General features: G+C 35.3%; 1 protein-coding gene across 4 annotated transcripts in view; it reads left to right on the top strand.

Annotated features, from left to right (window-relative positions):
- The window catches only part of LOC131425117 (ras-GEF domain-containing family member 1B-like), an 80,032-nt gene extending 66,404 nt beyond the window's left edge, over positions 1 to 13,628 (top strand). For 2 of the 4 annotated variants that reach the window (XM_058586718.1, XM_058586717.1), the window contains 5 exons: positions 6,788 to 6,838; positions 6,902 to 7,135; positions 11,394 to 12,188; positions 12,378 to 12,580; positions 12,635 to 13,628. In XM_058586718.1, the coding sequence (XP_058442701.1) occupies positions 6,788 to 6,838; positions 6,902 to 7,135; positions 11,394 to 12,188; positions 12,378 to 12,580; positions 12,635 to 12,881 (1,530 nt within the window). In that variant the 3' untranslated portion in view covers positions 12,882 to 13,628. Of the gene's footprint in view, positions 1 to 5,590; positions 6,618 to 6,787; positions 6,839 to 6,901; positions 7,136 to 11,393; positions 12,189 to 12,377; positions 12,581 to 12,634 lie in introns of all 4 variants that reach the window. The other 2 variants (XR_009228943.1, XM_058586719.1) reach the window with 2 other exon arrangements.
- Positions 13,629 to 13,831: the final 203 nt, after the last annotated feature.

The raw sequence follows: 13,831 nt of genomic DNA, 5'->3' as shown, positions 1-13,831 counted from the left end.
AGTTTTATAATATGGAAATATTTTTTTAGATTCTTTCGGGAAACTTTAATTTTACAAAATAGTGAATCTATGTTTAATTTCTTTCTGTAGATCCTTAATTATAAACTTCCTAGAAGAATCACAATAATGTTGTTGTTGTCGTCGACGAACATACTTCAAACGAATGAATAATTGAAGATTGAAGAGCAAACATTTTTTAATTTGCCTTATATTAAAAAAAAATGGAAATACTAAAATTTTGTATTATTGTACCGATGTCAGCAATGTTTTCCGAACTAATTTCAAGATATTTAGATTTTTTCTACCTGGATACATAATGCCTCTCAGGAGTCAATTTCTTTACCAAATGTGATTAATCTCTTGGGCTTCATTTCTTGACCATTTATAAGTCTTTCGAAGATAGTAAGTTAATTTTTTTATAAATAACATAATAAGAAACAACAAAATGTTAATAGTATCTTTTCGATGATGGAGAAACTGCTTTTGCGTTTCACAACAAAGTTTTCCTAAGATAGTAAGTTATTTTTCGGATCAGTGTTGGTACAATTTGCAGTTCTCAATTACGTTCATCAAAGTCAAAGTTTGTGCCGATCTAAAGCATATGATTTAAAATATGATTACAACCACACAGCACCAATACTTGAGGAATGCAAAATTTCTATTTTCATCAGACTATATTTAATATACTGTACACGAAACACAACCGCTTACCGCTTAGATTTTCTGAGCTGATGGGCGCCAACTTTATCTATGCACTCCAAGCTGACCGAGACGTATCGTAAATTAGGTGCCCTTTCATGATAAGTAATGCTTTCTGAGAAATTATATGTGCATCTGGATATTGAATTAATGCCTTAACGATAATCATACTAGTAAGCAATATAAAAGGGGTAGCGTCGAGAGAAACAAACATTGAGCTAAACGAAATACTGAATATAGAAAGAGCGATCCGTCGTTTCTTGAACACAAATCAGGTAGCAATTTGCCCAGCAACAGACTAATCATAAAATTTCTTGGTCTGGTAGGTTGTTTGCATCAACTTACTCGAGAACACGAACTTAAAACAGCTGATAGTGTTGTCTTTACATTCCTTTGGCTTTATTAGTAACAACGTGATGAAAAGCAGGAAAAGAAATGCTATCCCAAGAATGTATTATAAGCGGCACTATGGTAGATGGCATATGTCGTATAAGTAGTTTATTTTTATTCCACCTTCATTTATAAACTTCGACATTTTTAAAACAAAAGTATCATTAATTGAACGGTATATAAATCAGATATTACTACTAATGATTATATCCCATAAATAACTATTTAACTAGGGGTATGTTATCTATATATATATATATATATATATATATATATATATATATATATATATATATATATATATATATATATATATATATATATATATATATATATATATATATATATATATATATATATATATATATATATATATATATATATATATATATATATATATATATATATATATATATATATATATATATATATATATATATATATATATATATATATATATATATATATATATATATATATATATATATATATATATATATATATATATATATATATATATATACATATATATATATATATATATATATATATATATATATATATATATATATATATATATATATATATATATATATATATATATATATATACAAGGTGAGATGAAAAAACTGCAACCAACTTCAGACTGCTGTCATTTCTAAACCGCTCGTCCCACAGCTGTCAGATTTATTCTAGTGACAGCTCATTATATTATTTACAAGCGCACAAAAGCATTTTGGTGGGAATTTTTCAGAAAAAAAGTTATTTGTGATGGAATTCAAGTGTGATAGTGTGATTGCTTTGCATTTGGCTGGAAAACCACAAGTGGCTATCGTTAGAGCCCTCCAGCATTTAAAAGTGAATAAATCTTTTGTGTCTCGTACCATCGCTCGTTACCGTGATACTGGTAGCGTAGCCCGACGTCAAGGAAGTGGACGAAAAAAAACAGCAACATCGGCAGAAATGGTTCGAAAAGTGAAGAAGCGAATTGAACGAAATCCGCGTCGCAGTGGCCGAAAAATCTCGTGAGCTGAACATATCGCAATATGCCATTCGGCAAATATTGAAAAATGAGCTTGGACTAAAGCCATTGAAGTTCCAAAAAGTGCAAGATCTTACTGATGCGCAAAAAAAAGTTAGACTCGAAAAAGCTAAAGAGTTGCTTCGCTTGGCCGAAAGTGGTGAACTGCCGAATTTGGTTTTCTCCGATGAGAAACCATTCGTTATCCAGCAGTTTGTAAACAAACAAAATGATCGTGTTTACTTGCCAGAGAGGTCAGCTGAAAATTTGCAACTTCGGTTGGCCACCAGAACTCAAAAGCCGGCCATGGTGATGGTGTGGGCCGCCATAACAGCCGATGGTCGCTCGCCGCTCGTATTCATCGACCGTGGGGTCAAAATAAATGCGCAAATCTATCGCGAAAATATTTTGGAGGGAGTTCTGAAGCCCTGGGCACGCAAACATTTCGGCCGCAGACCTTGGACATTCCAACAGGACTCAGCACCATCGCACTCAGCACGCGCCACCCAAGAATGGTTAAGAAATGAGGTTCCTCGCTTCATTTCCACCGCACAATGGCCACCAAAATCTCCGGATGCCAATCCGTTGGACTATTGTGCCTGGGGTATTTTGGAAAGCAAGGTTGGCACTAAAAAATACCAAAGTGTCGATCATCTCAAGCAAGCGCTTCGCCGAGAATGGGACAAAATACCGCAGAGCCACTTTCGGGCAGCGTGTGATGGTTTCATTGGCCGTTTGAAGGCCATAGTTCGTGCCAAAGGTGGCCAATTCGAACAAATCTAAACCGATTCTCAAATTTGATGTTATTTCCGACATTTTTTTGCTTTCATTCAATAAAATTTAAAAAAAAAATGAAAAAATTATGGCGTTTTACTTTGTTGCAGTTTTTTCATCTCACCTTGTATATATAAATGCAGAGATCATTCTTTGTAATCGCATCACGTAAGAACGGATGGACGGATTTACATGATTCTTTTTTTGTTTGATCAGTTTTCACCCCCACCGGGTTCGTACATCAAAAAAATTTGGAAAACTTGCTGGAAAAGTGGGAAAAGTCCATGAAGTTTTTTCTGTATGGACAATGGAATTTTTTACTGAAAAAGTCGCCAATGATTGCTAGATCATCGATAGGTGTTTGGCGCACAATGAGTTGCATAAATGTTTGGCCGTCGAAGAAAGGAATACTAGATCGTCGAATAATTTTTTTGACGCGCAACGAGATGTTTTGTGGAGAATTCTCATGCATACGTGATTAATTGGGTATCAAAATTATTGCTTGGTAAATAAATTAATGACAGAATGCATATGACTGTATGACCGCTGCAGGTAGAAGAAAAATTCTGATATCCAGTTGAAGAATTGTATGTAATGAAATCAAATGAATCAGAAATTAGAAAATTTTTGAATGAATCAATGAAAAGATTGTGCTGTAGAAGTACTAAGGTCAAACTAAAAGATCTTCCTTGCATTTTACCGAATGTTTTAGATTACACTAAGCACACAAAATAAGTGGCAATTAGATCAATGTTCAAGGTGACTACCATAACGGATTGAGACTGCCATTTTCTGTTTCATATTCTGTGAAGAATGTTAAAATTGGTTAGAAAAATATCAAATTAAAATGTAAGCCTCATCTCTCCAAGCAACCAAAAGTTCCCCAGAACCTGAATAGTATCGACTTTATTAGAGCTTTAATGTACGCGTGGTACTTTTTAGCAACTAGAACGTACAGAAAATGTTCCCAGAAAACTTTCTCGCTGTTTTAAAGCTGTACAAGGAACTTTTGCAAAGTTTGTTCTGTTGCGTCGGGTGAACATTAAAGTTTGAGTAATTCCTTAAAAACGGACTGCTGGGAATGTTTTGTATGCTACTTAAGCCAAATCCTTTTTGACGAACTTTTGGTTACTTGAGCTAAAAACAAATTGTAAATATATCTTACTCTACCGAATGAACAGTTCTAGAAGAGAAGCTCTGCAACATTGTGTTAAGTTTATCAATCCAACATTATGGTTAGTGAGCTTTTTTATCGATTACCGGAAGTAAGAATCACATCTGGAACGGAAAACGTGGCACCTTATATCCATTTCGTCGAAGCCGTTAGAGCAGGATCTCTATTCAGTTCATTGACTCAAAGAATGAGATGAAAACCTGTGCATTTGCTCAATTTTAATATAAGTATTTCACATTTTCACATTTTTTGTGATACTCTTTTTTTTAGCTAAAGCGTGTGTGTGTCGCATTCCGTTGATTGTAGGTTAGGCAGTCAGAAAAACAATGGAGACATACGTGAAGCACTTAGTCGTTTGACAATTCTGCTGTCTGAAAACATAAATTCGAACAAAAAAATTTTTGGCGAGACGAAGTTCGACAGGTCAGCTAGTATTGTTCTAAATTCTAAATGATTAGAGTTATCGAATGATGTAATTGGCCAGTTTTGAACATTTATTCAATCTAGCACACGAAAAAAAGTCACTTCCGTCTAAATTTGTTGAGCTTGATTTAAGTGTTCGAAACTACTCCTTTTCTTTTGCACTAGTTTATGAAGTTTTTCAATTGTTCATCCAAAAAGCTTATGTGAAAAACTCGCGCCCCTAAAAATGTAATAGATGTAATAACAATAGTATTAAAAGCAATTCGGATAAAATAAGGCTTCTATTCGTTCATTAATCCAATAATAATACATTTCCTTACGTTTCGGCTTCGGTTCATCACTGCTTAAAGTCGATCAAATTGAACTGTCATCTCCGTCTATCTAAACCGCTAAACAGACGCAAAGTTTATACTACTTATGTAACACTTGATAGATTTTTGCAGAGGTGCAAAATCCGACGACTGATGACTGGCTACTGATCGCCGCAGAATTTTAACCCTTAGGGGTTTTTGGTTTGTGCAAACAGCACATATTTTATTTCGATCTCATCACGTTTCGCCTTCGGCTCTTCGGTGCTTGAAGCAGTTCAAATTGAACTGCCATTCCCGCCTAACAGTTCAATTGAAACCGCTAAGCAGACGCAAAGTTTACACTACTTATGTAACAAGCGGAGATAGCAGTTCAATTTGATCTGCTTTAAGCACTGATGAGCCGAATGCGAAACGTGATGAAATCGAAATGAAATAGGTGCTTTTTGTACAAACCAAAAACTCTTAAATGTTCAAATAATGATAGTTGATAAATACAATTTTTATTAACAACAAAATATGTGCAAATATCAGGAACTATGTGAAATATATACCTTAGATAGAATTTTAAATTGAAAACACAATTTTATCTGTAATCTGAACATCATAAAAAGACGATTGTCTTTCACTGTAGTCGAACTGAATCCGATTAGTACCGGAGGTGGGAACATCCAGTATTTTCAAGCCAATCAAATTAAAACCTACATTGAATCTACGATAGAAGAAATTCGTGTTTCGAAAGAATAACAATTCGAATGATATTTTCTGTAATAGCACTATTATTATTAAAATCTATTTTAGAACATTCTGGCCGCGCCAAGCTATGGATGATGAAATTCTGAAAACGGTTGAGTCTATGCTGGGCACTAACATTCAAGTGGTGGACTGCGAGAAAACACAAACAATCAAAGAAGAAGAAGTTCTGCTCATAAATGGCGTTCCCGTCACACTGGAGGGCACAGATGGAAATGCCATCAAAAAAGCCCTGATAGCTGGCGAAATTCCTTCGTGTGAAATGCTCAATCAGTTGCTCTTCCGTGCCGGAGTATTGCGTCAACCAGTACAACTTGAAACATCATTGAGTGTTAAAACTAGTACCGTTACTACCGAGGATATCACAATTGCCCGAAATGGTCGGGTATTGGATGAAAGATCCTGTGAGACAAAAGAAAACAACTACTATACCAGTACTTCTAGTGAAATCTGGGAACCGGTTGGCAAGCTTAAAAAGAAAAAGCAACAGGAAATTATCAACACGGCCACCGTTGAAGATATGCTCTCTAACCAGCTCAACAATGGATTGTACTTAGTAGCAAACGAAACCACCGAAAACGTCCCTGCACATCCAATACGCCAAAGCTCAACATACAATGAATCTACCACATCCTCATCTACTGAGTCAAATTATTCTTCATCTAGGCCAGTTAGCAATGTTTCAAATACTTCGTACGACAACTTCGTGTGTCAGATGACGCCTGTGCACCCAAAGATGAAAGATTTAAACAAATCGTACACCAAAATATCCTCAAATAAACAAAGTGTAAGCTGTGATTCCGGAAACGACGAGGTCACTCTTACTTCAATCTACAGTAGCGGTATTGGAGGCGGTCAAGAGTATTATCCCTTTAGTGACATCTCCAAGACAAACACTACCAACTCAATGCAGACCGATTCGTCTCTTGGGTGCGAATTTTCACCACCTACTTCATTCCATGATGTACCAGATTTCGCTGCTATTCCGAGAAGCGGTTGCGCAACGTCGACAACGCAGCATAAGAAACGTAACCGTATCCTTCGAAGCAGACCGCAGCGATATACTCCAAAGAATGTATGAGTTCAACTGCTTATCTAATGTAACCCATTAAATCAAATTTCTCGTTAAAAAACATAGCTGATTATTTCTGCATATGTTTTATTAATCCTAACAAATGTTATTAATTGCAGAGCTATATGACAACTGCACATGTTTTGATAACCTTTTTTCGCTTTTTTTTACAGAATGATTCCAGCGCTAGTGGTGCAGATGACCCCAATCTCAACGATGACAACGTACGAGTAAAAGTATTGCTTAGTCTTGTCAGTCAGCTTACCTTTTTATTTTTTTCCTTCTAGTGCCTGATGTATAGGGATGGGAACCTGGTTTCCGGAACGCTTGAGACTCTTATCAAACATATGGTACCAACGGATGAATACTATCCGGATCAGTCATATCTGTTCGCATTTCTTTTAAGTGCACGACTGTTTATTAAACCGCACGAGCTTCTCCAACAAGTATGTGATATTTGTCATCAACAACAGCAACTGAACGTCCATCTAAGCAACAATAGCAATGTTGTCGCTAGTCAGGTACGTCTACTATGTTATGTAAACTATGCAAGCTTTGCTTCGACTAATGCATATTACCTTAAGAAATAAACGTATTTATGTTTAAAGAATCACCTTAGCCAAAACTGGGGTTGCGGCATCCCCATTCATCTCAGCTCCAGTTGTCATCTCATACACTGAAACCATAAGTTTAGATTTGCTGTCTTTGTTCGATCCATTGCCTCTAAGGGTAAGGATATAAATAGGTGCATTCGCTTCCAGATTTCGTTTGGCTAAACAGCCGTATCACCGTATTGCAAATTTTCGAATTTATCTCATTAATTTGGTTCAAATGAAAGAAAACACACCGAAGTCTTATTTGGATGTCTTATGTTTTGCAGTCTTTATAATTATTTTATGGAATAGGGGAAAACGGGACGAAAATTGCCACGGGGTGAAAACGGCCACTCGACCCTGAGCTCAAACATTAGCTAAAATTTGATTAGGTTCATTTGACATGCCATTAACTCAGTTGAGCCTCAGTATTCGGTAGATGTATAGATTTTTTCCTCAAAAAAAAATTGTCTAGTTCTAGAATTCTTGGGTTGTAGAATATATTCCCAGGGTCAAATAATTATCGATGAGCGTTTTTAGCTAATTAAGATGTGCTGAATCGAATGATACTAGTGGTTTATATCTATATATTGTTACCGTCTAGGTTTCGGCACTTGTTTTCTTTATATTTCTTTTCTGATTATCCTCATGTAACACGAATGTAATGTAAATATAAAATTTAAATAATTTAACTAGGACTAGGAAACGAATTAAAAATTAATTAAAGTTCAAATATAACAGGAATATACACGCTAGAAATAAGGCTAGATAAAATTAAATATATATATATATATATATATATATATATATATATATATATATATATATATATATATATATATATATATATATATATATATATATATATATATATATATATATATATATATATATATATATATATATATATATATATATATATATATATATATTCAAAATCAATACACCTGAACACGATACACCCCTGATGTTGCCCCAACAGAAACGTAGTGTCGCGATTGTGAGAAGACAAGGCAGAGAATATTACAAAAGAGATATAAAAGGGAAAAAAGGAAAACGCTACTGGGTCTGAGAATTCAGGATAGGTCTATTTCAGTTCAACCATTAAACGAACCACATCGATTTTTGGTAAGACCGTTTAAATCGACAGTTAGTCCACCGAGATCATTAGCAAGTTTGTCGATAGAACGAATCAGGTATTTACTGAACAACTAAAGCCGGCGTGCACAGATTGTTCTGTAGAAGCGCTAATATCAAACTAATAGAATTTCCTTGCTTTCAAATGATTTAGCGCACATAATAAGTGACCATTAGATATCAATGTTCAATATGATTATCATAATGGATTTATACTGCCATTTTATATTTCATATTCTGGGAAGAATGTTCAAATTGACAAGATCAATATCAAATTAAAATTTAAGCGACGTCTCTCTAAGCAACCAAAAGATCCACAGTACCTGACAGGCCCGTGTGGGATTTCAAGAGAGGGTTTAAGGGAGGGTTAAAAAAGGGGGGCATGTGTTCAAGAGGGGGGCGTTCAAGGAGGGTGGAGATTCAAGGGTGGGGAAGGCGCACAAATTTGAAGGAAAAGTCAAGTTATTTGCACTTTTATATAATAGGTACTTCATTGTTCATGGAACCTAATGTTGAAAAATTTTCCATTTTGTGGAGAGGTGGTGGGGCAGGGGTGTGGATGTAATTGTTAAAACACCACGCCTCTTTTTGGTGGGGCAAAAATGGCTACTAGACTCGGTCTGAGTTGTGAATTTATTGTTGTTTTTTTTACAATAAAAAAACTTGTTGATTTCATGAAGTTCAAAACTATTTTTGAGTGCGTACAAACAAGATAGTAAAAAAAAATTGTAATTTCGGACATGAATTGATAATCACAAACACGATACTACCGACGACGTGTGTAGTTTTCTAAACGTTTCTAAAACACATCGCCAACACAAAACGTGAGTGAAAATTCCAAGCATCTAATGAATTGGACAAATGCTGCGTTTACTGACACAAATTACTCAAAAAAAAACTATAAAACTATATGTACAGTAAACGAACGTCCAATTATTGTACAAGATGCTGTACAAGAATAGAGTAAAATAAAGTTTGTGCGATATCATTTTTTAATTTGAAGATAACAAGATTTTTTGCAGCGTGTTTTGCGGTGACATGTTTGTTTACATGTCAATAACAGCTGCGCAATTGATTGGTTTCGGTACGGTTTATCGTTTCAATGATGAGTCGAATTGATCCGGAAACGCGAAAGAAAATTCTGCACACTTCGTGCTCAGAAAGTGGTGTCACGTACAACGAAATTGCAAAACGGGTGAAAGTGCACCACACCAGTGTCAAAAATATTATCGAGAAGTTCGGTAAGATCCTTTCCATGAAGGATTTGCCCCGATCCGGTAATAAAACAAGTCCCAGCCAGCCCGGCCGGGACTTAAAAGTGGTTGAGTACATAAAAAGAGCCATCGGCGTCGACGCGGGATTTGGCCAAGCAATTCAACACCAGCATCGGGATGATTCAACGGATCAAAGTTCATAACTCCCTGAAAACGTACAAGAAACAGAAGGAGCTGAAAAAGTCCCTGGTACAGCAAGTTCAGGCCAAAACAAGAGCGCGAAAACTGTATAACCGGATTCTACAGAATAAAGACGGATGCATCCTGATCGACGACGAAACCTACGCCAAGGAAGACTCTCGAGCGCTGCTCGAACCGCAAAATTATACGAAATCGGTGTATCAGAACTTGGACGACGCTGACACTACGGTGGCGATGGAAAAGTTTGGGCAGAAGTGGTTGGTCTGGCAAGCAATTTGTACCTTTGTTTGCGGTCGTCGATTTTCTTCACGAAGGGCACAATTAACGCCAAGGTGTACGAGGAATAATGTTTGAAGAAAAGAATGCTGCCACTGTACAGAAGCATAAGGCTCCTCCTCTCTTCTGGCCGGATTTGGCTTCAGCCCACTACGCCAATACCGTTCTACAGTGGTTGTCAAAAAATAATGTATAATTCGTGGAAAAGGACATCAACCCACTGAACTGCCCGGATCTTCGGCCAATTGAAAGGTATTGGGCAATTGTCAAGCAGCACTTTCGGAAGGAAGGTACAGTGTCCCAAAACATGCAGGAGTTCAAAAAAAACTGGACAGCTGCCACCAGGAAAGTCACAAAAGTAACTGTGCAGAATTTAATGAAGAATGTCAAGTCCAAAGTTCGAGCGTTTCACAGAAACTAGGATTTTCTTCAATATAATCAGTGAAATGCATAAAAATGTAATTTTTCTACAATATATCGAAAACTGATGTCAAAATATGTTTTTTTCGCTTTTTTATTCAATAATCATTGTTGCTAACTACTTTTCGATACATTCCTTAACTAACTAAACCAAAAACTGCAGACATTTCTTGAAAAAATATCCACAAACTAGCGGAATCAGTGAAATGGTTCAAAAGTTATAAATTTACCAAAAACGTCTTTCTTGAAGAAAATCAAAATAAAAACTACGAATACATGAAATTTTCAAAAATCACCGATTTTTGATATGGTATGTAAAAATGTTTCAGCTTTCAGAAAAAAAATCTCATAATAACTTAAATCTGAAAAACTTCATAAGTTAGCAGTTTTCCACGAGATCTTCAGATCCTTCGTTCAGTAAGCTTACACACTTAGAAAATTTCGCAGAATTCGGTATATTTTTACCGAATTTTCAACAGCTGAACGTTCGGTAATCAGTTCGGTCATAAAATTGATTACCGATAGTTCGGTAATTGCTGAACTGTCAAACAATTACCGTAAACTGTAAACCAATTGCATCTAACTGATTGTTTGATAATTTTTTGTTTGTTTTCCTTTGGTTAAAAATCTGGATTTTCGGATTTCAAAAAACAACACAAATTCACAAAAACGAATGAAAAGACAAAATTCTGGAATGAAAATTTACGTAAGACTGATCGTCCGGTAAAATTTTGCATAATTATTGTAAAAGAAAACTCATGTCCCGAAATATTGGTCATTTCTATAGATTACCGAAATTTCTCGTCAAAAATATTACCGAATAAAGGAATTAAATATTAGTGTGTAAAGTGTAACCTTCATGTAACAATAATACATTCATTATGCTTCTTTTAACTGTCTTGAATTCTAATAATATTGATTATTCGTCTTTGTTACAGCAAAAATCACAGAGCCTAGGACGTTTCGCATGCAACTTCGTCCAGCTATTGTCGGAATGGATTGAAACATTCCCGTATGATTTCCGTGATGAACGAGTTATGCAACATGTACGTGCAATGACGCAAACATGTATCACTATCGATAACAAACTACGAACACGTGTTTCAACATTACTGCAAAATCTTTTGCAAAGATTGAAAACATTGGAAAGATATGAAGAGTTTCTGGACAAAATATCTGTGGAAGGTAACAAGGAATCGGACATCAAACCTATGGAAAATCAACGAGTTGATTCCAAAAACAGCAGCACTAATTTCCATCAAGCTGCCGAAAAATCATCCTCTTCGATACACCACCAAACATCCTCTTCGACTTCTTCAGTGAACAGCATTTCGTCAATCAGTTCAACACTTTCTACTCCCGATATCACAGATCTGTGTCCAAGCCCATCAGTGCTCGCACATCAGCTAACGCACATTGAGCTCGAACGGTTATCTTACATCGGACCGGAAGAATTTGTACAAGCCTTTGCCAAGGAGAATCCCAATCTAGAGATTTCTATAAAGGACATGAAAAAGACTCGTAATCTCGAGTCGTATGTACAATGGTTCAATCGGTTGTCGTACATAGTTGCTACCGAAGTGTGCAAACATTCGAAGAAAAAGCAGCGGGCGAGAGTGATTGAATATTGGATCGAAACAGCTCGAGAATCTTTTAATATTGGAAATTTCAACACACTTATGGCGATAATTGCTGGACTAAATCTTTCTCCGATCACACGGTTGAAAAAGACGGTGCGTATAATCATTTATCAATTTTTTTTTCATGTAAGGGACTGTTGATAAGACACATAGGTAAAAAGTTGGCACATTCGAACACTAGACTTAAAACAATCTCACCCTCTCCATCTCCTCCAATCGTAGACTTTAACACCAAGTGAGCGAGTTTATGAATGATTCCTAACGAAATTATTATGTTTGCAGTGGGCGAAAATTCAGTCCGCCAAATTTTCAATTCTGGAGCACCAGATGGATCCTACAAGTAATTTCAGTAGCTACCGATCAACGCTCAAAGCAGCAATGTGGCGTTCAGAAGGGGCTACTGACGAGCGACAACGAATCGTTATTCCATTTTTTAGCCTACTAGTCAAGGATTTGTATTTCCTAAACGAAGGATGTACCAACAAGTATGTGAACTCATTTATTAGTGTACTTTAGGCTAATACATTTTTTTCCAACAGACTACCCAACGGTCATATAAATTTCGAGAAATTTTGGCAACTGGCCAAACAGGTCAACGAGTTTATCGGGTGGAAGCAAGTCACGTGTCCTTACGAGAAAAATAATAAGATTATCATGTTTCTGCAAACAAACAGTATTTTGAACGAAAACACTTTGGCCATGGCATCGTTCGATTGTGAGCCACCTGAGAATAGTAGTGAAAAGGATCGCTACAAAAGTTTGAAGCATGATCACCTTAACAACTGAATTAAGAAAAATAACAAAAAATGATCCGAGGTGCATCATCTGGCCGGATATAATAAGTTTTGTATAACTCCTAAACCCAACCTAATGTATTTTACAATAACACAAAGTATTCCAGAAGCAGAGATCTACTTATCAAAAACAAACTCGAATACACAAGAATCACGAAGCGAAGAAATCTCTCATTTGACACTGCATTTATCGATTGAAGATTTTTTAGATATTTTATACCTTTTACGAACTTTTTAGAACTAAGCTAACATCTAGTTATATTTAATGCATGTTTGTGAAACATGAAACGTTACTGCGAAAACCAGAACGAAATTTATAAAACAATATTGCATCAGTAACAAGTGTTGTACGAAAACAGAACGTACGCGTAGATAACATATTCAAAAGAAAAACTACGGGATAAGTTTTTTTATTTCACCCAGTGAAACTTTAGGATGCCTCTACACGTATTTCAGAAATATGAAGGAAAGGCAACAGACCCCTAATGACAGTAGACCATTGTGATTAGTTTTATTCAATTATCGGCGCACTAGATTTTAAGTATTTATTTGTTGTTGTTTTTTATTATAATTTTATAGCTTTTATTTCGGTTTGTTTATTTTTATTTGTACTTTACGAATATAATGTTTATGTTCCGTAAACGTTCGCGCTTTTTTTCTTAGCTTTGAGGACACTAATTGCTAAAACTTACTAAGTCACAAAACGGTATTATGATATAATAAAGCATGTCAATAGTAACAAAAACCAAAAGCAATTTAATAGATTGATGACATACTTCCGATATGCTTTTCACCATGACTTGTTGTTCACTTATATGTGACCTTCATAATCCTTCATTGTCGATAATCATTTCCATAATTAATATATATATATATATATATATATATATATATATATATATATATATATATATATATATATATATATATATATATATATAT

Source organism: Malaya genurostris, chromosome 1, assembly GCF_030247185.1.
Source record: "Malaya genurostris strain Urasoe2022 chromosome 1, Malgen_1.1, whole genome shotgun sequence".
NCBI classification, from domain to species: domain Eukaryota; kingdom Metazoa; phylum Arthropoda; class Insecta; order Diptera; family Culicidae; genus Malaya; species Malaya genurostris.
This window is presented reverse-complemented; position numbering and strand designations above follow the sequence as displayed.